Source organism: Cyprinodon tularosa, unplaced genomic scaffold (genome assembly GCF_016077235.1).
Source record: "Cyprinodon tularosa strain WSP-4 unplaced genomic scaffold, ASM1607723v1 ctg15, whole genome shotgun sequence".
Taxonomy (NCBI): Eukaryota; Metazoa; Chordata; class Actinopteri; order Cyprinodontiformes; family Cyprinodontidae; genus Cyprinodon; species Cyprinodon tularosa.
In genome coordinates, this window is record NW_024038331.1 from 1974710 (window position 1) to 2000054 (window position 25345).

A 25345-nucleotide genomic window follows, 5' to 3' on the forward strand; every position below is an offset into this window, starting at 1 on the left:
TCTCTTATGCTGATGAGGAAATCACTTTTAAAGGAACCGCTTCACATGCGGAAGTTGTTATGCGCGTCTGTAATATAGGAGGAGGCGTTTGCTCAAAGAACCGGAGATCTGGCAACCCAGCAGAGTCAATGCACCTTGAGCTTTAGTGGTAATAATAACCTGCTTTTCCCCCTTCATCACCAGCAGGGTTATAGAGCTCCAGCAAGGAGAAAGAAAGGGAGCGACAGTTATATACCAGCTATGCCGTGTAGATAGAAGCTGCGTGACTGAAAAGCGCAGAAATGAGCGACGCGAAAGGGCCCGCAACACGCAGGAGGAGGACCACCACCTCCGGTAGTGGAGGAGCGGGCAGCGTGAAACAAGCCAACGGCACCAAGGTGCAGGATGCAGGGGGGAAACCTCCTGTGGGTTCTGCTGCAGCCAAACCAGCGGCTTTCAAGCAGCGCAGCAATGGGAATGTGGACAGAGAGGAGTCAGGGAGAAAACAGGAGCCTCAGTCCAGGAGCAGCCAGAGGAGTGCTGTGGAAGACATCAACGACCAACTCAGGTCATTTATTTTGAAATGTTTTATTATTAATAATATTATTTAGGCCTACGTAAAATTCTACACATCTGTTACCTCTGAGATGTTGGTAGGCTAATAACATATCTGGGTTTTTTTATGGTGCGCATTTAATAATGGGATAATATCCAAAATAAAGTAAATATATGTTCCTTTGCATCCTCTTTATCTGGAAATACATTTTCACTATCACACCCAGCTTTTATTTTGGCTATAAAGTAGACTATATTCTAATTATTCAATCTAATGCCTCATTCATTTTTTTATTGGGTTACATGTTTACCACATATCAGATAACGTTTAGATATTTTGCAAGTGTGGTTAGTTTTTCATTCAGCTGTGTCACTAGTTCGCATATTGCAGCTGGTGATGGTCTAACCAACTCTCAGGTGCAGAATTCTTACAAGCTTAAATTGTTTTGTATTTAACTCCATGCATCTTCCCATCAACCCCTTTTAAAGAATAGCAACCCCATAGCCTGATACTTCTACCACCATGTTCAACAGCTGAGCTGGGGGTATTAGGAGTCACCTGTCATCATCTGTGTTTCAGTTTTATCAGATTTTTACAGGTTTGCTGGATTCCTTCATGGTCTACTGGGCCCCTTGTTGCTGTCATTCAATCATGGCCTTCTTGTAACTCCTATCAGAATTGGTAAATGGTGCAAAATCCAGAGCTAAGCCACTGCTTTAAGATTTGTAATAGCAAAAGAATAAAAACTTTCACATTTTCCTTTAACTTTATATTTATGTGCTACTCTGTCATTCATTGAAATTACTATGAAAGTGAGAGTAAGTGCACCTAAGACAGCAGTGGTCTTTTTATCAGTAAATCTATTCTTACTTACAGCTACAGCTTTAATTCCTCAAATTTACCTCTTGGATCAAAAGTTGCCATCATCATATAGACTACATCACAAAACCAGCTAGATTAAGAGGACTAACTTGTTGCTAAACTGGACACAATATGTTTGCTCCCAATATTAAAGATGCACCTATAATTGTTTTCCTGATCCAGTCTTTTTACAGTCATACCTACCAATTCTGATATCGAACTAATAAGCTTTATTTTTCTCAAGGAGACATCATGTGCTGCCAAAATTCTGATAGATAAAAGGCATTAGTAGATTTTAATCCAACAAAACTATGTAAATGTAGGTCAGTCATGCATCAAATTATTTTCCCCTAACTTTTAACTGATGTTAATGGTAAACTTCAAAAAAAGGATATTGTCCAGCATTAATGGGATTATTATTATTTTTTTTTCTAGTCACTCCTTCCCTTAGTTATAAATATCTATATCAAGTATAAAAAGTGCAGAAAACTTGCACTTTTTAAAAGGGATGTCTCAATTTGATATTGATATTGAAAATCAGGCCGATATCAGTCAAAACATGAATAGCAGATTATATCTGCCTGCATCTAAAATCTCAGATATCATGCTGAATCACCTAGCTCCAGCATTCTGCACCTTCATTCGGTTCACTTTAGCATTTTTATTAGTTGTATCCTGCAGACACATTACTACAACAGCAGTTGACTTGTTCTGTATTTAAGTTGTTTAAAGATTTTCTAGCATTCCAAACTACAAAATAATGATAAGAGCTGATTTCGGGTCATTATCAGTGTTGTTCAGTAACCAAAGCTGTAATATCAGCGTCTTATCAGAAATGGAAAAAGTTGTACCTGGAAACCCCTACTTTATAAGAAATGCTTTGTGTGGAAATCCATTGACTGGTTTTAATGATTGCTCTTACCCTATCCTGGCTTAACATTTGAATCTTCTCCCTGTAATGTCTTCCTTTTCCCGCTCTACTTCTTTCTCTTCCCTTCCTTCCTCTTTTTCAGGTATAATCATGAAGAAAAAAATCGAATGAAAAGCCTAAATACATTTTATCAATTCTTTTTGATCCCTTGCCTTTTCAACCCACCTTTTTAACAACTCGTTTAAAACTCTTTCATTGCTTTATGCAGTAGATATTGGATCATGGTGACTTGTGACTTACTCAGGGCAAATTATCTCCCAATTAGGGGGTACAGGAAGACTTTAGTCTAATATATTATTAAAAGCTTAGCAGAGCAGCAGCTGTGTCTTTAAAAAAATGCAAAATATGGTATGGTCTACCCAGGTAGATTTGTTATTAATTAACACTGAATAAGTTGTTAACAAGAATATTAAAATAAATTCAGAGAGCATATAGAGTATATATAAGTATGTTGTATATTTTATGGTAAATTCATTTTGATCAATTTATGTCTTTTTATATAAAAATTTCAAAGATGACTTTTTTTTTCTTGTTCAATACTTATTTAATCCCTAAACAAACAGAATGATGGGCATTAAAAGTTGAAATCCTGAAAGTGTTATATTCATATTGTTTTACAGCTGCCACATTCTTCAGGAATCTCTCCTGAGCTCAGCCAGCGGCTATAGCAACTACAGAGGAATCCTTAACTGGTGTGTCGTCATGCTGGTGAGTAACTGTGTGGGCAATGATTTTTAAAAATGAGTTTCTCTATTGGCACATTTCCTTTGGCCTACATGTGGAAATTTAAACTGATTCAGTAACAGGCTGGTGATATTTAGTCTATTAGTACTAAATAATGACTCTGGGAAAAAGATCCATGAGCTTTAATGTCCAATTTTTAGTATTTTTCTTCTTGAAACAGACACAGAAGTTTAACACATTTCTCCGTCAGCTGTAGTTGCGTAATGGGCCCCAGCTTCCATCAGTTGTTTTTTCACTCAGTTGGAAATGAGATATTACATTTTATAAGTAGGTGCTGGGGGCTGTTGGAACATTATATGTCCAACAGGCTTGCAGGTAAAATGTATGATTGCAGTTCTTCCTATTTGAGTGTATTGTAGCTGTTATAGTGCCATTGTTTGATTAATGATCAACCCTGTTAAGTTTCCATTTTTGGTACAGATAAACAAATTCTTTGTGTATCCAATTGTTAGTCAAAATGTCATTTACATAAACTAAATAGATTTGCATTAAGAAAGTAATCCTAAATGCATTTTGGAAAAGTTTCTGATCTAATTTACTGTTATGGTTTTTCCTAACTGTCTAATAATGGAATACATGCATGATCAAGACCAGCAGTTTTAAGCAGCATCTGTTCTCCAGAGTTTCTTTTTTTATTCTTCTCAGATTGGATTTAATTTGCTTAATATTAAACAAAATTCTAACAAGTAATATTTTTTACTAATGTATGCTCATAAATCTTTAGCTCACACGATGGCAATCAGTGAGGATCAAAAGCTGCCTACAGCAAACTATTCCAGAGTTGTTTTTCCTTAAAACCAAACCTAAGTTGCATACTGTGACTAAATTAATCCTGTTTGAATGCTTTTGTTCCTCTAACCACCCTGTTTTGCTCTGTGGTCACCAGCTTGCTTTGCTTTCTGTTTTAGAGCTAATGCTCAGAGAGAAGATAAAACACTGAGCCAATAATTTGCCTGCCTAATTTGTATTCATTAGTTGTCTAATTTTTCTATTTACTAGCTAATAAAAGTCTAAATTTTAAGTTATATAGCTTATTTATGTTTATATTCTTCATTGGACTACATTAAGTATAAATATTTTTGAAAATACCACACATTTATGCTTATCTTTCTGTTTTATTTTCCTAAATTAACTTGGGAACAAAAGAGTAATTGTGAAAAAGCAAGTGTTTATTTTCTTAAGATCTGGTTTAAATTGTGTTTATATATAATCTGAGATTAAGACTTGCAAGATCACCAAGTAAAACTAACTCAGTCCAAAATATAACTTGCTATCTTTTGTCCTGTCAGAATCAATTGACAATTTGGCCTTTAATAGCAGCTGTGTTTCCGAATCAAAATTGTGTGTTAGTAGGACAAAGTTCATGCAGTTAGAGTATCTCCTTCTATTTTTATCCTACCAATCACTAAATGTCCCACCTCTCTTGTCCTCTCATCTAATGACAATGACATACATTTTATCGAGAGAAGGGTAATAACATCTTTAGTATAGGTTGTTTGAAATGGTGAAAAAAAATTATGTGAGAACATAATAGTGGTCCCGCCATACATTTTATTGGAAAATCTAGGGGAAGGGCAACGTGTTTGTTTTAAAGGTGCACATACAAAATGGGTAACTCTAGCCATGAGGGGTTATAAAGTAACGTCCACTGAAGACTTAAAGGAATAGTACACCCAAAACATGATTAGCCTTCATTTTCTACTCACCCCCATGCTGAACAACACTCTGAAGTACTTTTTTGATATCTCAAATGCATCTGGAGATCTGGGAGGCTTCTTGCTGTCTGCTGACATTCAAATAATGGAGGTCTATGGCGCCCGAGGCAGAAAGGTCCATAAAAGTCCACAAAAAACGTGTCAATATTCCTCCATACTGCTCGTCCAATGTATTCCAAGTGTCCTGAGTGGGTAGCGTCCATAATTTACTTGAAACGAAGTCAACAGTAGTGTATAGGATTTCCTAAAAGCGCGTTCACGAGTCTACGGAAACCGCGGCAGACCAAACCAGATGAAAGTGCGCATTCAGCTCGGCAAAGAACTCATGCTGTTCCTCAACACTGAAGTCCTCAGACATTTTTCTTTCGTTGTTTCTTTCTTTGCACAGGTAAACAGCACATTTCTTCTTCTACGCTTGCATTATCGGCAGAGCAGATGCTGAATGCGCACTTTCATCTGGTTTGGTCTGCCGCGGTTTCCGTAGAGTCGTGAACGCGCTTTTGCTCTAAAACTATTAAAATTGTTTGAATTTGTCTGGAAAAATGTTGCCTTATCATGCAGTGATTTATTGAATGGGTTCATAGTCACATGGTGACATCATAATGTATAGCTGTGTGTGAGCTGCATAGTTCTACTAACTTATGCTGTTGTTAAGATGTGAGTTAGCGGGGGCCTGTATATTATGAATAGGAGCTCTCCTTACATACTAACCTCTCAGTCCTTTCAGAAAATAGACACACTGGTAGAGCTAAACTATTGCAGAAACCCGTTTTGCAATCCTCTGCTTGGCAAAGACCAATGATCCCTTTGTTCTGTTTTACATGATGGCCCTCTTGCTTATGTTAAAGGTTACCATGGCAAAGGTTAGCAAAAATACAAGAAGGTTCTAACAGGAGACGCAATGAGAATTTAACTATTTTATTCTGCAGGACTTTTACAAGCTGCCCCCCCTATTCTTTAACATGACTGTATCATATACCTCAGATGACACACTTATCCCAATATTGCCTTCTGATAACCATGCATGCCAAAGACCTATCTAAACATGTTGCCTCTTTGCTGAGTCTGTAATCAGTTTTATCTCCTAGAAGCTGAGGTGAAGCTGAACTTTGAACTTAAATGTGTAACAATATCATAAAGTGTTTTAAACCAACATCAGGAGCAACAGCAGGATCTTGTATGACTGCAGTTGGGATGGCAGCAGGAATGAGCTGCCATGTTCTACAGATGGACTGATGCCTGTAAGCAGGAGTAATGGGAATTATGAGATGTATAGTTATTGTTTTTTTGTTTTTTTTACCACCCATTATGAGCTCCTAAAAGTGATCAGAAAGCACAAACAAAACATAACTGGTCTAATAAATAAATGACACACAAGGGTATTTATAATGTCAGATCAGGGCATTAGAGCACAACAGAGGAAACCACAGAATACAACCACAAGAAACAGCACAGTCAATTAGACACCAAGGAAATGTATTGATTTGTAAAAAATAATAAAAATGTGGGTGTGGCATGTACAGCAAATGGATTCAAGCCAGTATCGCAATCTCAAGTGTGCAATTGTAAATGTACAAACAGTAAATAAGGGTCCTTAAATTAATGACTGTTTAACCATCCTGTTCTTGCTTAGAATAATCAGTAACTCAGCTTTCAGTGAAAGGAAAACAGGTCAGTCTGCATGGCTAATCTGAGAGTTTATAGAATGGGAAACGATTTAGGAGATTTAAAAGGGAGAATTTTTTATCGTCTTAGCAAAGTTCAGTCTCACTGAAATGCCTGGAGAAAAGATTTCCTCTTTGACTGTAATTAACTCATCATTTACTGCTTTATTTTCTAGGTGCTTAGTAACGCGCGACTCTTCTTGGAGAACATTATCAAGTGAGTGTTCACAAATACAAAAGCCACATTTATACAGACTATATTACCAGAACACTTACATGTTTTTATTTAAATTTCCCTCCTCCAGTTTTCCAACTAATCATTAATTATTAAAAACTTTGAACTAACAGTTACTTAGCGGTGACCTCGGCACTTATTGTCATCCTTAATGAAAATGCTTCCATTTACCATAATCGTTTCCTATTTGTTTGTTTGTTTTTTACAAAATCACTGTTGTCACAGTATTTGTCATTCTAATGACTTCTAAAAGAAATTTAACCTCAGCATCTCTAAAATGTTTTATTTTGTAATCCATTACTTTCTTATTCTCTGGAGAATAAATTTAGTGTGATACAGAGGTCCCCTTTTGTTATTTTTTAAAAACGGGAAAGAAAAAGTGGCATACCATACCATTTAGGCTGATTGATTTTGGTTATGAGTTATAAAATCGCTTAAGAAAATGTCTTTTTTTAAATCTCCAGAGTAACAATTGATCTCCGCGACCTCTCCACCAGTTTATTTCAAATTTCACATATTTCCCCTTTAGATGTTTTTTGTGACTGGTCCAAACGAGGAGCTGAATGTAAATCCAGTTCTGCTATGATATCTTTGGTCGACTAACTTTAGATACATGCAGTCCATTCTTATTACGAATAAGATTTTTTTTTTTTTGCAAAGATTTGAGTTATGAATTCATTCAATAAATGTTTTCTTCTCTTTGAATATACTGTGTATTTAAAAATTAATGCATGACTGTACAGAATCATAATTCCATCTAATCCACACTGTTCATTTCACTTTATTTATCATACTATTTCCTATTTAAAACATTACTGTAGAACTAATTTATCTTGTATTCTTCCTCCAGATATGGCATTCTAGTAGATCCGATCCAAGTAGTGTCTCTTTTCTTAAAGGACCCTTATAGCTGGCCAGCAGCCTGCCTAATAATTGGTATGTAGCTTTATTTTTATTGCACTAATATAAACCAATGTTTTTCTTGTTTGTTTTGGGGGTTTTTTACATTAAATTTGTGAATTTGTCAGTTTAAACATGGTGTCACTGTTCCTCTCAGGCACAGACAAACCTCTAAAACACAATTGAAATGCAAAAAAATGGCTTTCATCTCTGTGGATTTAATTACCAACTTATTTTTAGAAAGGTGAGGTCTAGAGAACAAGTCATTTAACTATTTGCTATCTTCTATTTTTACATACTGGATAGGGTATAAAACCGATTTAGGTCTGATCTCAGTAGCAGGAACTAATTGTGCTTGTTTACTGTGTTGTTTTTGAACTTTTTATAAGGTCAATAGAATAAGAGAATCCACATAATAGCGCTATTGTACTAATTGTAGAGCACTGCAGAAGGAGAGATGTAATATCTGGAAGTGATGCTCAAATGATCCAAAAACTGTCTGCCCTTTACTGAAAAAAATAATTTCAATTCATCCCTTTTGAAAAACAGCATGGAGGTGTTTTTCTGTTGTGTTGCATCGGTTTAAACATGCAGTAAATTGAATTTCTAAGTAGAACCATAAGAAAGTGAGAACTCGCTTGTTTTAAGTCTGCAGTAACAGCAGAGTAACATAAAATCAGTACAGCTTTTATTCATCTAATATGCCGACAAAATATTTTAGGACAGTACAGATCAAATCCTTATTTTATAATCACAATATAGAATTAGTTTCATAAGATTAGAAGCCTAAAGTATTTGCTAGACAAATAGCTTTTTTTGTTCACTGGGTGCAGTTTAGAAATATGTAATCCAGTCATATAGAGAGATTAAAATTCAACTACATTTGATTCCTTTTTAAGTCCTTGATAATACAGAACAGTCAGATTCAGCTTAAAAACAAAAGAAAAGCCTCCTCTTCCTTCTGAGGAACCATGTGGCGACAGTGGAGAGAAACAAGACTGCCCCACATCACAACCAGTTATGAGTTCTTTGCCTTTAACTGCTTCTTTTTACAGATATGCTCTACTATAAATCTTTGCTTTTTTAGATACTTTTAATGGCATTTGGCATTTGCAGAGTTTATTATTGTAAATGTAGATAAATAAAAGCTTCACCTGTACTTCTCATGCTACTATATTTCTGTATATAGTTGGAGTGATATAGAAAAGTTATGTATTATATGTTATAAATGTGTTTAAGAAGTCATCAAGAAAGCCTATAAACCGGTTTTCCCTCTTTGCTTCAGGGTCCAACCTGTTCATCCTGACAAGCTTATATGTAGAGAGGCGTCTGGCGGTGGTAGGTCTTTATTGTATATTAAGGCCTTTTTTTTTTTTTTTTTACTTTAGAAAGTTTAAACTTCTTCTTATTGTTTTCAAGCATCATAATCAGCTTTGCCTTTATGGCGTTCTTTTATGGCTTTTGTTTTATGCTTTATTAGTCGACCAGTCCTCATATTTCTAACTGCTCTGATAAGGCAAGAAACTCTGACCTAGATTGGACTATGGAGGGTAGAGAGATGACGCACACTCTGTTATATTTGCCAGGGTACGATCTCTGAAACTACAGGATGGATTCTCCACATGTTCAACCTTGTATGCATGTTGATTTTCTCCTCTGCCATAGTCCTCACTGTGACCTCCATGACCCCAGGTATGTTTAAATACAAAACATGCCAACTCTACGCTTTCACCGTGACTTTTTGCAGAATTGTAATTTTAGCTTAAAACAACTAAAAGAGGACATAATCTCAAAATGTTCATCTTGACTATTCAAAGCCAAATATATATATATATATATATATATATATATATATATATATATATATATATATATATATATATATATATATATATATATATACAGGTGCTGGTCATAAAATTAGAATATCATGAAAAAGTAGATTGATTTCAGTAATTCCATTTAAAAAGTGAAACTTGTATATTATATTCATACATTACATACAAACTCATATATTTCAGATGTTTATTTTGTTTAATTTTGATGATTACAAATGACAACAAATGAAAATCTCAAATTCATCATATCAGAAAATTAGAATATTACTGAAGACCAATAAAAACAAAGGATTTATAGAAATGTTGGCCAACTGAAAAGTATGAACATGAAAAGTATGAGCATGTACAGCACTCAGTATTTAGTTGGGCCTCCTTTGGCCTGTATTACTGCAGCAATGCGGCGTGGCATGGAGTCGATCAGTCTGTGGCACTGCTCAGGTGTTATGATAGCCCAGGTTGCTCTAATAGTGGCTTTTAGCTCTTCTGAATTGTTGGGTCTGGTGTATTGCATCTTCTTCTTCACAATACCCCATAGATTTTCTATGGGGTTAAGGTCAGAAGAGTTTGCTGGCCAATTAAGAACAGGGATACCATGGTCCTTCAACCAGGTACTGGTAGCTTTGGCACTGTGTGCAGGTGCCAAGTCCTGTTGGAAAATGAAATCTGCATCTCCAAAAAGTTGGTCAGCTGCAGGAAGCATGAAGTGCTCTAAAACTTCCTGGTATGTGGCTGCGTTGACCCTGGACCTCAGAAAACACAATGGACCAACACCAGCAGATGACATGGCACCCCAAACCATCACTGACTGTGGAAACTTTACACTGGACTTCAAGCAACGTGGATGAAGTGCCTCTCTTCTTTTCCTCCAGACTCTGGGACCTTGATTTCCAAAGGAAATGCAAAATTTACTTTCATCAGAGAACATGACTTTGGACCACTCACCAGCAGTCCAGTCCTGTTTCTCTTTAGCCCAGGCAAGACGCTTCTGACGCTGTCTGTGGTTCAAGAGTGGCTTGACACAAGGAATGCGACAGCAGAAACCCATGTCTTTCATACGTCTGTGTGTGGTGGTTCTTGAAGCACTCACTCCAGCTGCAGTCCACTCTTTGTGAATCTCCCCCACATTTTTGAATGGGTTTTGTTTCACAATCCTCTCCAGGGTGCGGTTATCTCTCTTGCTTGTACACTTTTTTCGACCACATCTTTTCCTTCCCTTCGCCTCTCTATTAATGTGCTTGGACACTGAGCTCTGTGAACAGCCAGCCTCTTTAGCGATGACCTTTTGTGTCTTGCCCTCCTTGTGCAAGGTGTCGATGGTCGTCTTTTGGACAACTGTCAAGTCAGCAGTCTTCCCCATGATTGTGTAGCCTATAGAACTAGACTGAAAGACCATTTAAAGGCTTTTGCAGGTGGTTTGAGTTAATTAGCTGATTAGAGTGTGGCACCAGGGGCCATCAATTTTGAACCTTTTCACAATATTCTAATTTTCTGATATGATGAATTTGAGATTTTCATTTGTTGTCATTTGTAATCATCAAAATTAAACAAAATAAACATCTGAAATATATGAGTTTGTATGTAATGTATGAATATAATATACAAGTTTCACTTTTTAAATGGAATTACTGAAATCAATCTACTTTTTCATGATATTCTAATTTTATGACCAGCACCTGTATATATAATTTTTTTTTTTTTTTTTTTTTTTTTTTGGAGTTTATCTTTGGTTATTCATTCTTGTTAACTGTTCATGTGGTGGTGTGTTTGTGTTTGTCAGTGGGTGGGGTGTTTTCTCTAGGAATCTACACAGTGCTGTTTCTCAAGCTTTACTCTTATCAGGACGCCAACAGGTGGTGCAGAGAAATCAGACAAGCCAAAGCTAAAAGACTAACACGATCATATTCATGTAAGTGAATGCTTCTGTGCAGAAGTTTAGATCTAGCTCTGTTTATTTATGTTTAATTTATATTCAAGAGTGTCTTTATTATCTATTGGTGTTGCAAAAATGTGTGTATGCAATTAGTGGAAATAAACTAGAAAAGCACTCAGAGCACAGACATCCTCCTCGTTTTCTTGTGTTTTTATTTTAAGTAAAATATCAGACTTTTTTAGTCCAATACTCAGGCTGTCAATACTCTGCTGCCACCCTCTTGTTTAGTGGGGAACTGCTTGTCCCACCAATTGTCACTATCTCACAATGTTGGAGAATCTTTTAAAAATTCCCCTATCCAGATTATGGTGGGCCAATTCATTACAATTACAATATGAACGAAATTTAAATAAATGCAATTTTCAAATTGCAGGGGCACTCAATTTTACTTGCATTACATTTAACAAGACTAAGACACAAAATTTCTCACTCCAGCCCTTTCGGTGGCAGTAATACACTTAATTCGGGTTTGATGCCACACAGAGAGATAGAGAGTTGCAGCAAGCACACAAATCCCTACATGCGAGTTAAATGCAACTTTTTCCGCACAAAGGTTACAGAAAATTCCTGCAACAATGAACTCCAGACAAGCAAGCTTTTAAAATACTGAGATCCTGGGGTGACACATTCAAAAGCTTGGGGTAGTGCAAAGAAAATTTTACATAAAATGGCAGTTGCAATATTGGTTAAAAACTCAATTTAGCTTTTTGACAAAATCGTTCAGCCCTAATCCAGCTTGTAATCTGAATCATCACCAAATTTAATGACATGAGCGTCACCTTTGATAAGGATGTCATTAAAATCAGTCGAGAACTTTTTAAGCTATCCCGTACTGATAGACCAAGACTCTCCTTAAAACATAACCTCCTTGGTGGAGGTAAATATTACAACTCAATCTGTTTTACCTTTTATATAAATAATTTGCAGGCAGATAATCCTTAAAAGGAGATGGTTAAAGGAGTTTTTATTCTTCTTCTTTGTTTTGTAGGTCCAGATGTTCAACAATCAAATGGCTCAGCAGTTCATTCTCTTGTCCCCTACCCAGGGAACCTGACACACAGAGGTACAGTAAGCATCAGGGCTGCACTTTTTGTCTGAACAAAGCAAGAGGAGATTGACGTGAAAACTTATACATGCATTTAAAAAATGTGTCTTCAAATATATTTAAAGATAATGGGCAATTATATTCTGTGAAATTGTTTTATCATTAATGAGGATTTTAATGTTTACATCAAACCCAGCCAGTCTTTGAAATAACATTGTTTATTAGTCTGTGTTATATTAGTAGTGGATTAGTCAATAACCTGGTTAAATCTAGGATGTAAACACTGCTGTAGATTCTCAAAAATCTAGTCAAAGGCACAATTTAGGAATTTAATGAAAGGCTACTGGACTTCTCTTTGTCTTTGGTGTTCAATCACCCGTTGACCTATCTTGTGTATTTTTCTTTAGACATGTACTACTTTGTGTTTGCTCCAACTCTTTGCTACCAGCTCAACTTCCCACGATCTCCACGAATACGAAAACGGTTCCTTATAAGAAGGCTTTTTGAAATGGTGAGAGAAATAAGGGGTTTTAACATGTAATATCAGATGTTATATAAGATGTACCGGTGTGCTGGATTGGTTTAATTTGTTAATTATAATCTCTTGCAGCTTTTTCTTATGCAGCTGTTGGTGGGATTAATACAACAGGTTTGTTTTAATTTTGCATTACAATCACAGCACTAGCATCTTAGATCAATTTGATACGAGACCCCTCTGTCAAAACCAGAATACCCAGAGATACTTGAGGGTAATTTGGCAACAAAAAGGCAAATTAAAAGGCATTTGAATATGTATTCATCCTTTTTTTTTTTTTTTTTTTTTTAGGCATAAGTAAAAACAGAATAATCTGTTAAAAAGAAAGAAAACACTTTTAACCCTCAGAATTGAATCGTGGGCTTAGTGATAATAAACTTTTTGAAAAATGCTTCCCCAAAGGTTTCTGGGTTGGGAAAAATACCTATATATTGATTAATGTGATCCTTCAAACTCGACCTGTAACCAGAAAATATCACCTCTGGTTAAGAGCAACACGACTATCACAAAAATCCATACGTTTGTTTGTCTTGTGGTCTGACCTCTTGTGTTTTCAGTGGGAATGTCCTATTTTTAGTCAGGACAGCAGATTGAACATAAATTCCACTTTCACAATCTAACCGCTGTCCCGCTACCCTACACTTCAAATATTTGAGGTTTTTTCCAGTTGATTTTAAGCTATTTGTTTCATACTAATTTACTCAGTTGTTGACTGACCTTTATCTTGTCTTTTAGTGGATGGTTCCCACTATTCAAAACTCAATGAAACCATTCCGGGTATGTCTACACAAACACACAGTGGATAATAATCATGATCATTTGCTTTACCACAAAATAATCAGGATAATTATTTTATACTATAATATCTAGTAAGCTGGAAATCCATTAATTTGAGTTAATATTTTATTCCTTGCTTGTTGCAGGAAATGGACTTTTCTCGGATGGTGGAGCGAATGCTCAAATTAGCTGTGAGTTGCAGTAGAGTGTTGACACAGAGCCTTACTGTTGAGAAAGAACTGACCATGTGAAACATTTAAGCCAAAAAAAAAACACTGTTTTTGACCAAATCAACTTTTTGTTATCAGTTTTTTTTTTTTGCTTGAAATTAAAAGTTTTTCTCTCACTGTGAAGTATGATTTGTACTGTGATCTAACCAACCCAGACACCCATATTCCACTTCCCTCCTCTCCTCTCCTCTCCCAGGTCCCTAACCATCTAATATGGTTAATTTTCTTTTACTGGTTTTTCCACTCTTCTATGAATTTTGTGGCAGAGCTGCTGCAGTTTGGAGACAGGGAGTTCTACAGGGACTGGTGGTGAGTTGACTTCCTACAGGTTTCACTAACAAGAAGGAAACTAAAATAAATGTATTAACAGAATTTTACAGATGGCTCTAGTTTATTTCTGGTTATTACCACTGAAACTTGGCAGTTAATAACAGGGCCAATGATTTATTAGCCTTAATTATCCTAAAGAGGAAAATAAATATTTTAAAATGTCAAAAGCAGAAAACTGTTGGAATAAAGTGATTAAATTGATTTATTTTCGACTTTATGTTTTGTAAATATTCTGCAGTTTAAATTACAGGATACCCTGGGATAGAGGGTTATGATAAAATATTTATTTTGTTTGATTCACATCACATGGTTTTAGAAATCTCCACTGTTCTACTTCTTCACATTTCAGGAACTCTGAGACTGTAACGTATTTCTGGGCTAACTGGAATATCCCCGTCCACAAATGGTGTCTAAGGTAAGAGTGCTTTGGATATGTTACATCAGACATATGTTTGGCTATATTACATTATGTTCTGCTCTCTATAGATTTAAAAGAATATATTTTGTCTATATCTGTTTGTTTTTTTTATAGACATTTCTATAAGCCAATGCTGAAAAGAGGGACCAACAAGTTTCTGGCCCAAACTGCTGTCTTCTTAGTTTCTGCCTTCTTCCATGAGGTGAAAAACACTCAATAAATTTTTCAGTCCAACAAAAATTTTATATGAACCATTTGGGGCTTAAGATTCATAGACAATGCTGCGTTGGTCCTTGATTTATTTCAAAGCAAACACCACTGGACTAAAAACAAATAAGAAATTTGGAAAAATAGCTTAAATATATATGCAAGAATCTAGATTAGTGGGTCAAGAGTTGTCAGTTTTAGTTTAGTTTCTTTTAAGGCAGAAACTTGAGTGCACCTTGATGATTTAGGTGTGGCTTTCTGCCCAGGGTGGGACAGATTGGCGGGCGCTACAAGGAAGAAAATTTTAGTTGTTTTTTTTTTTTTGCACATTCAGGTTTTGGGCAGTGGGTTCCCTCTCTGTATTGTGCACATTAAGGAAATGTTGCCATTAGTTACTATCTTGTTTACATTGTATGATTCAGCTTTAGATAGAATGTGTATGTCTTTGTTTGTTTTCTGTTTTTCTTTTTAACTATTTCATAATCTTTCATTTTAAATCAAAATGCTTAAACTTGTCAAATGCGAAATAGATTTATTTTTTTTACAATACAGAAACTCTAGAAAAAAAATCTTCAGGTTCTATCATTTGTTCTAGGTATAAAAACACAAAACATTCTTGTGGTTTCTTAGTGTTAGGTTTACATCGTATAATAAAGTATATGTGGACTGAATTATTCAAAACCGGTGCTTTAAATAAAACCCATTTACAGTATGGATCATTCTAAAGGAATTTTCTTTTCTCAGTACCTGGTCAGTGTTCCCCTGAAGATGTTCAGACTTTGGGCCTTTATGGGAATGATGGCTCAGGTAAAACACGTGGAATCATTCATTCCTGTTGGTTTTTTGATGACATCTCTCTGAATCATTCTCCCTTTTTATTGCTGTAGGTTCCCCTGGCTTGGTTTGTGGGTCGCTACCTGAACGGAAACTATGGCAATGCGGCGGTCTGGCTCTCGCTCATCATTGGACAGCCCATCGCTGTGCTGATGTATTTTCATGACTACTATGTTACTCATCATGTAAGCACGAAATAGAAACGGACGAAGGAAAAAAACTGAAATGAGCCAAAAGGAAAATGTAAAGCTGGCTCTGCTTTCATTATTGCACATGTTCATTACAGGAAAGTACTTGGTGTTTTTCACAGTTACCTTCCGCCTTTGTAAGCCTTCGGACAAACTAAACCTCCCAGATGCTTTGCCACCATCTGCGTTTGATGTCTATTTCATCTTTAATGATTTGATCCTGGGCCCAAACTAAATCTGGACTTTGATGCCTATTTAAGGAAAGGATCCCTTATTGTTTGATTTGCTGAAGTGAAGCAAACGAATTCCATGAAATCCACCAAAGAAGCATTTATTAAAAGTTTAGTTAAAATGTATATTTTTTAAACAAAACTGGCACACATCAGGTGCAATTAAGACAAACCACTGCCAGGCAAACAGAACTAAATCTTGCCTCTATGAAAGCCTGAATGAGATTTGTGTCTATGTTGGTGGCAAAGAGGTCACTCTGTGTATCTCAGCGCCACAAGTCTGGTTTAATAAATGGTTTATTTTTTCCTAGATTAAGGCTGAACCCTTTCAGATGTCCTGATTTTGAAGTTGTCATAGTAACTATTTTCTTTACCTGTATTCCAAAAATGTTTTTTCTCCTCTTTGTGCAATATAGTGTTTTCTAATATTATTCAAATAAAAATCATCTTTATCACATTTTAAGGAAGCGAGGATCCCTTCCCAGAAGGATCAAATGGACCAAGGATAGGAATGAGGAGTCATGGCTCCATAAAAAAAGCCCATGGTGTATTAGCTGATATGCATTGGATTATTACATGTTCTTTGCACAAAATTTTAAATGTCAAATGATTTCATGCTTTAAAAAACCTTTCCATGCTGTTTATATTTTTGCTAAAGTGAGATGTTATCTTATATCATTTCAAACCTTTTTTTTTTCTTTTATCTGAGCCAATGATGTATATCTTTTGCACTTTAAAGATCTGCATGCTGTTGACAAAAGCAATAGATTTCTAAGAATGCACTAACCTAAGTTATAATTATTATGGTTGGAAAAATTAATTAGGATGGATGTTCCACGAGATGTTGGAATGTCCTGATGTTTTGGCAAAAGCAGCAACTTAAGCAGCTTTTTCACCAAATAGTTCATCCGGTATTAGATCCTTTTGTTTTTGTATTTTTGCTTTGATCAGTGCTGTTAAGCCCCCAACAAAAAATAAAAATTTGATAAGTTATAGCAGGGGAAACACCAGTTTAGAAAACCCATCAGTGTTCCCTATGAAAAACAAGTGCCTGTGTTTAGTTAACATGAGATCAAGAGCTGTAATTTCACTGTATAGTTAGTTTCTGTTTTCAGTAAGGTGTTAAAAGTGGGAAAAAATGCAATAATCCTGTTTTATGAGTATTTCAGCACATAGCTGATGCATTTCAATAATATCATGGCTGAAATTGATCCAATTCTCCATCTAATGTTTGCCAAATATGTGCAGAAAAGTATATTCAAAGGAAAATCATGGCTGTCTAGCTAGCTATCTTACCTGAAGTACAAACGGTAAAGGTTATGGAGGTTTTTTTGGGGGGTGGACTTGAAGTTACCAGAGTAAATCTTAGTTTAACAATTTTGTGTTTATGTTTTCTGAATTATTTGATAGAAATTTGTAAAATGAATGAATTTACTTACTGATGGTATCTCTTTTTTTGTCATCTTTTAGTTCAAAATCCTTCTGCTGTCTGATTAAAAGTGCTTTCTATCCCTCTGGCTCTGTTTTGTTGTTTTAAAACAATTTGTATCGCTGCCATGTTAACTAAAATCGCACAAATCTTGTTTTCACTACTTTCATTAATGTTGCTTAAAATTGACTATAATTTACTGTTCTAACATGTTAAACATAAAAAACAAGATTTGCAATGTCTCGGGCAAAAACTGACACCAAATACTAAAATGTGATCATTTAAAAATGGAAATAATTCAAAGTAGGTTTCTTATAAAATCTCACAAATATTTAAAAGAAATTGTGGAAAAATATCTGAAATGCAATTTACCAATAAAAAATATGTAAACATACATTTGAAAAGTATTAAAAGAAATTATTAATGCATCTAATGACTAATTTGATCAGTTGTGTAAAACATCACTTATACTGCTCTGGTGATTTGTTGGAAAATTAGCTGCCGTACAAATTAACCAAACACTTGTTAGGATCTATTAGGTGAAACAAGAACATTTGAAAGTATTTCATGGTGAAAAAGATAAATAAATATGAAGTCTGTGCTCTCTATGGCTGCAAGTATATTATATATATAGATACATATATATTTCTAAAAGTGATTATTAAATGAACATTTCATATACACTAATTAGAAAGACATGGAAATATGTATATGTGCCATCTGTTATCCACACGCATCAATATCCTTATTTGAGCTGTGCTTTTCCTGGACAGGGCCGCCTTTTACATCTCTGCTTCTGTCTCCTTGAACCCCAGTCGGCCTCGGCAGATGGCCGCTCACACTGAGCCTGGTTCTGCTGTAGGTTTCTTCCTGTTATAAGGGAGTTTTTTCTCTCCACTGTCGCTACAAAACATGCCTGGTGTGAGGGGCTTGCCTTTGAGGCAATTAGTCGATGCAATCAACTGGTTTTCCTTAGAAAACTTTGAATCAATTTGACTGTATGATCTGGTGAAATGTAAAGTGCCTTTAAATGACGTGTTGTGAATTGGCACTATATAAATTAACTGAATTTAATTAAACTATATAAAACTGTTTCTTTGCTAGGCCAAACATAAGATAAACTGATGTTACAGCATAACCTAAAAAACGTATTCAACACATTCTTAATTCATATTTTCAAGTACATGTATATTAAACAGCAAATTTAATAAATTATGTTTTTCCAAATTTGAGAAAAAATAACCAATTTTATTCCTATGGAAAATAACTACTTAAAATTCAGAGTGTTGTTCAAATGTTTCAAGAAATGTAATTTGTAACTTTTTTATAACAAAGCTTTTTTCTTTAAATGATTTTGCCATTTTTGCTAAATAAAGTAGCAGCCATTGATCAACATGCATATGTATCAATTTTCTGGTCAACAATTATGAAATAAGCATATCTCTAAAGAGACAAATAAAAAATGATTCCATAAAATCTTTATTTCAGACACGAACACAACAGCGCCCTATGTACACAAGCTATTTTCAAATACATCTACAGTACACAAAATAAATCTCTCCACCAATACTAAGGCCACGGCACAGCTAAGCAGGTTCTATTGCTGAAAGAGAAAAGAATGTTTTAGAGAGCATTTAGAGAAAAAAAAATGTTTTGTTTAAAGAACTATTTAAACAAATAAATGCAATAACTGATGTTTTTCCAGATTGCACTCTTACCTTGGCCTTCTGGTTCTGGACAGGCAAAAAGAGTTTAAACTCTGCAGGGAGCTCATCCTCAGAGTAGAGTCTGTCTGAAAAGTAAACCCTCCTGATGCGACAGCTTGCATGAATCTGAAAGAAAATTATTTTTTTTAGAACAAAAAAAAGCATTCATGCGGATTTCTAAAAGACAAGGGAGAAAAAAAACTCTGTGTGCTCACCTGTACACGCAGTGTCTCTGTGTAATTGGTCCCATACGCTCTTCTGGTGAAGTCCGACAGGTTGAACTGAATCTGGTTCCAGCCTTCATCCAGCCTCATCGGCATGGTGCAGATGAACGGCTTCACTCTCGTTGTGCTCTGATAGTTGCTAGCTCGAAAGCGTCGCCTGACATTTTTATCATCCAGCACCTGAAAGATGTCGAAAGATGTTGAAGAAGAAAGAAAACAACAGCGACCATAAACCTCAGCAGTCTGTATAGCGAGAAGGCTCTCAGAGGCAGTACCTGGACTTCGAAGGTGAAGTACTTCTTTAGGTTCTTAATAATCATCACCAAAAAGGGAAGCTTGATTCCGAGGGTCTTCTTGGGATCAGCAGGACAGGATATGTAGGTGGTGCTGCAGAGAGAACAGTTCAAAAAGCAGAAAGATCAGACAAGTGATTGAATCAAACACACTAATATACTTTTAAGTATATATATATATAACATTTCTTAGTTAAATTAAACATGCATGATGAACAAAATGTGTGCCTTAATGTTAAACTTTAAAGCATGGAAGTTAATTTCCACTAAACAACTTATTTTCAGTTCTTTATATCTGCTTGCTTATTTTTGTTTCTTGGATGACCCACTTTATTCGAATTTGAACAGACAAACGTTTTGAAGGTGAAAACAACTTACCTGACATTTGCTCCCTCAATCTCCAGGACAGTTGAGTGAATGTCACCATCAGTTATTTTCTTGATGTGACCGTTTCTAACCTGTCAACACAAAGACAGGTCAGGTTTTTGCCTTTCATAAACCGATTTCAATTATTGATACAGATTCCCGATATAAAGTTATCTTGGAGCAATTATGGACTCCCCTAAAGGTTTGCGAACGATAAAAACTAAAGCATAGCATAAACTATGGCAAACAAATGCTATACTTTAGAACAGATTCTTTAGTGAAGGAGCTGTGATCTATAGAGCGCCGGTGGAGGTAACGCAGCATGTTTGTGAGATGTTTGATCAATTAAATCATTTTTTCTTTCAACTTCAAAGTTACAGAAAAGGGGCTGTGATCCATCTCTCCATCAGTTTGGAAAACGTTTTAGACCCGTGCTTTAAGACATTTACAAAAAAAATTTAAACTTAAATGTGAACATGCACCACACACTGACAGACCTGTTTCTGGAGAAAAAAAATATCTAGAGTCAGCAACTGAAAAGAGGGATAAGAAGAGATGGGGGTATGAGTCACTGAATGAAGAACAGCTTGGTAATGTTGCAGCATTTCTTATTTAGTACTTCATTTGATTTCTTATTCCTTCCTTGACTTTAGAATAGAATTCAACTTTATTGTCATTACACTGTCACAAGTACAAAGCAATGCAATCAACTCTGCATATAACCAATCCCCTTTGAAAGCAGTAGGCTGCCATTGTGCAGCGACCGGTGAGCAGTGTGGGGTTAAGGGCCTTGCTCAGGGACCCAGAGTGTCATCTGTGAGAGTGGAGCTCGAACTCAGAACCTCTGGATTCCAAGCGCAATGCCCCAACCACTAGGCCGCCACTCCCCTACAATTTCTCTTAATATCGGTTTTCTTTGTTCTCTTTTTCACCATGAAGGCAAAACACTGTTACTTCTGTGCAAATTATATATGTAAGGGTGTGCAGAAGTCTTTTGTCTTGAATATTCCAATCGTTATATTTGACATTGTCGTAATCATAATAACATTTTGCATAAAAACATATGCATACACATTATATCCATAAAGCATTCCCCCAAGCAATCTCTCACTATACATGGTATAAATATCACAATATATATTTGAAAGCTGATGAAGTTACTGAGTAGTACTCTCATTCTATAGAATGAAATCTAAATACATACTTGATCGATGGCAAACAAGTCTCGAGTTGCTACTAAAGGATTTTAATCAGCAAACTGTGGTTGAACAGACTCAGCCAAAAATAAAAAAGTGCAGTTTGTCAAGTTCTTGTGGCTGCAAATACAGATTGTCTAACATTAAATACATTTAAACTTGTTAATAGCACCTTCAGCATATAGACTCATATGTTAAAAGGCGCAGTGTATTCGTGTGGATCTGTTCCCATAGCAACGTATAAAAACACCTGAGAACACTGATTTGGATTGTTTTTCTTTATGTTGGTTTTAGGATACACGTTTAATTGGTTCTCTAAGCCTGCTGATTTTCTACATTCAGCAAAAATGTGTGTAACTTAGTATTGGGATAATCTACTAAATAAAACGATATATATTTAAATTTTTTACCATAAATAAATAACGCTAATAGAATTATCGGATCAAAATGCATAACTTTCTGAAAGTAAAACATGATACCAAGTAGCTTTAGCATCACTAGCAGTGAATGCTCACACCGGAAGAGGCTCACCCGGTCAATTCCAGATCTCTACTCACCTTTTTGTCCCATATCTGCAGCGGTTTGCTGCCGATGCTGTACAGTACAGACAAAAACCCACTTTGGAACGTGTTCTTGAACATTTTCTACGCGGTTAACACGCACACCCGTTACCAGCGATGCGTTTGTTAATCAGCTTTGTTTCCGGTCCCCAACACAATGCGAAATAAGCAGTTCCGCTGCCGAATAAAATAATTTAAAAAAATATTGTTGAACATAAAACACCACTTGTATGTGTGTGAGTTTGTTAAATATATATTTTACATAAAAGCTTTGAGTTGTTTTGTTTTTTTTTTCTTTTGCTTTGGTGTTGCTCGGGAACATTTTTTTTACCTTGTTTTTACAGAGTTGTTTTTACGGCGACGTTGAGTTGTCATAGTAACTATAGAAGCGTGGCATCCAGTAGCAACGGCACCATAGCCATATTGTGACAGGCAAATTTACTTTCTAATCAAACCAGGCTAAGTTCATATGTAATATTATAACGAACTAGATCAAATAAAAGTAGAAGCAATTTATAGAACAGATTAAAGAAATGTGTTGACAAAATTACTGTTAAAATGTAGATATAGACACTATATAAAAATAGATAAATGTAAATTACTTATTTAAAACAAAATATCTATTGATATAATACTTGGTGAAATACTTTTTTTGAAAGCAGCAGCAAAAAAAAAAAGAAAAGAAAAAAAAAAGAAAGAAAGAAAGAAAAGAAACAGTGGTGCTTTCAGTCACCACTAGCTTTAAAAAGCTAGCAGTTTATGCTCAACGTATGTGATCTGAGAGTTTGGTCCAGCTGGTCCAGTTCTAGTTACAAGAACCAGAAGGATCAGATCTCTGACTGGAGGTGAAATGGTCCACACATAGCAAAGACCTCTAGCTAGACCCATTTATTTTTTTTATTTTTATTTTTTTGGCTTTTTGTAGAAAAATAACTATTATTTGAAACTCTTTTTTTTTTTTTAAACAGCAATTTAGTATAGTAAATAAAAGCTTGGTGAATTACCCTGGTTTTTGACAATTTTTGACTTTTTGTTTTGTTCCTGAGAATATGGGTAAAAGACCCATCAATCCAATCTATATTTTAATAAAAGCATCCTGTTTTGGCATCCAATTTTAGCTGTAACATATTTTTTAATGCTACCATATAAAACTAATACAATCATGCCAAGAACCATGAGGATTTTTTCACCATCAATTCCACATCCATTTTTTTATACCTGCTGAATTCTTAGAAAATAGTCATGATAATGCAGTTTTTCTTTATGGCAAACTACAAAACCACAATCCTACCATTATTATTCCACTAAATGTTATGAATATTTATAAATTTAATATCTATAAATTTATAAATTTTCAGTTTATAAATTAAATCATCGCAATGTTTTTATCACTGCTGCTTACCTTATCAAGGCTGCACTTTAAAAAAAAATGAAATAGTCTAGAGAGCTGTACTTCACAGCATTTCTTTTTGTTTACACTTGTGTGTACAAAATGACAAAATAAAATCTGTCTGTCTAAGTCTAACTGTGCATACAAAAGAGCATAATTGTTGACATTAATTTCCAAATGCACCTGAACCAGGCGAACTCTATAAATAGATTTCCAAACACAACCAAGTGTCAGAGTTTCTTTCAACCTACTAAATTTCCCTGAAGTGCCAAGTAGGACATCCTTCCTCTCTGTCTGCTGCGCTTTAAACATCTTGCAGAGATCTCAAATATTTGAGCCAGCTTTAAAACAGCCCATTAAGCTTTCACTGGAGTCTTTCTTAAGTCACTGAGAGTGAAACATAAATCAAACATCCAATATTTGCTTTAAAGGAAGTGAAGCCAAACTGAGTGACCTGTATAGTTCAGGTTTGTGTCATGAGAGATTTTGTCATTTAAACTGCACTCACACATTTAAAGTAAATAGCAAAGCCCTACAAACCACAACTTTTCTTCAAATTATGTATCCAATGTAATAAAAGCAATTCTGACCTTCAGTCTCTCTGATGCATACGATACGTAGTTCCTTTTTTTCTCTCTTCCAGTATTTTGTCCATCTTATTGATGATTGGATAACATGTTAACACAGATACAAACATTGTACACCTGCTCTTCTGTTTGTTTCTCAGTGGGACCACACATTCCCACATAAATGTGGCATTTTGATCTAGTTTAATCCAGCATACTAGATTTATCTAGAAAATGGTTTAAAGTGACTAGAGTTCAGGTCAACAAAGAGCGGTTTCGGTGTCCCTCATAGATGGTTGAAAATATTTATGCTAAAATGCATAGCTATACAAATATGTACTTGCAAACTCATGCCTAGGGACAGTTTAATCTGAAACACTTGTTTGTAAATCACTTTATTGTTCCACAATTTGGAAATTTGTTCTTTACATGTTGACCCATCCCCTTTGGGAGCAGTGGGCTGCCATTGTGTGGCGCCCAGGGGTTCTTAATCAGGGGTTAAGATTAAGGGGTTTTGCTCAGGAACCCAGAATAGAGAATGTGGGGATCAAACTGGATACTTGCAACCTTCTCAGAGCACAAACGCACTGCACTATGCACTGCACTACTACCCCACGTTGTTGGGGTTCTTTAAAAAAAAATAAACCTATTTATAGAGAAAATATGCAGACTTCATGCTAATAAAGCTCCAAGAGGGAACTTGCCAAAATATTTGGGTAGACAACCTTCTTGACACCAGGGAACAGTGCTAAAAACTGCACCACCATCAAATTAGGAAGAAACTGTAATTCTACCAATGAGACGAAACACCAACAAATAATCTGGCATAATACCGGACTTAACTTTTGGAAACAGAAACTTCAGGCAAGAAGCACCACAGCTTCCGCTCTATTATTTGTACATCTTTGCTGCGTAGATGCCTGTTATACCTTAGGAACTCATCTGGATCATTTTCTATTCTAACTTTCTAAGCTTTGATTTCAGATCTTCTTATTCTAACATCTCATTCTAACGAGTTGAGTTAAAAATCAACCTGCCACCTGCCTGTATAGTGACACAAACTTTTATATTTTCTCACTTAATCTCTAACTTACAATTTTTTACAACAATTATTCAGATATTCCCTGTATTATGCTGGTGAAGATTCACAATGATTCAGGTCGTAGTCATTCCAAAAACAAAAAAAACAAAAAAAAAGTTAAAAGACTAACCACTGGAGTTTGTTTTCCAACTTTGACAATGTTTTGCTTCCCATCCAGGAAGCTTTCTCAATTCAGGTCTGGTTTAGGGTTTGAGATCCAGTTTTTTTTTTATTCACTGTGTTAATTCTATACAGGAACACACTTGTGAGCTAAAAAAAAAGAACACCAGTTCAAGTTTGGACAGAAAGTCCTGCTAAGGAGGACGTAAGCTGAGGTAAATGGGTCAAGAGGAGGAGGATTGTAGTATTTGACTGGGAGGAGGTAGA

The 25345-nt window shown here is 35.5% G+C and overlaps 2 protein-coding genes across 2 annotated transcripts; one reads left to right on the forward strand and one right to left on the reverse strand.

Annotated features, from left to right (window-relative positions):
* The first annotated feature begins 67 nt into the window (after window positions 1-67).
* On the forward strand, window positions 68-15965 carry LOC119779654 (diacylglycerol O-acyltransferase 1-like). The gene is made up of 17 exons (XM_038279385.1): window positions 68-547; window positions 2948-3035; window positions 6627-6667; window positions 7536-7621; window positions 8871-8923; window positions 9172-9277; window positions 11201-11329; window positions 12342-12416; window positions 12806-12909; window positions 13009-13047; window positions 13669-13710; window positions 13857-13901; window positions 14137-14249; window positions 14620-14685; window positions 14803-14890; window positions 15640-15702; window positions 15783-15965. Exons 1-17 carry the CDS (start codon window positions 282-284, stop codon window positions 15927-15929), a joined length of 1551 nt encoding a protein of 516 aa, XP_038135313.1. The 5' UTR covers window positions 68-281; the 3' UTR covers window positions 15930-15965.
* A 3072-nt stretch (window positions 15966-19037) lies between these two features.
* Window positions 19038-22076, reverse strand: cfap20 (cilia and flagella associated protein 20). Its single transcript, XM_038279445.1, has 6 exons — window positions 21919-22076; window positions 20178-20257; window positions 19782-19893; window positions 19498-19686; window positions 19295-19408; window positions 19038-19179 (listed from the first exon to the last, which is right to left on the reverse strand). The coding sequence occupies exons 1-6, from the start codon at window positions 22000-22002 to the stop codon at window positions 19174-19176; spliced, it is 585 nt and encodes a 194-aa protein (XP_038135373.1). The 5' UTR covers window positions 22003-22076; the 3' UTR covers window positions 19038-19173.
* Window positions 22077-25345: the final 3269 nt, after the last annotated feature.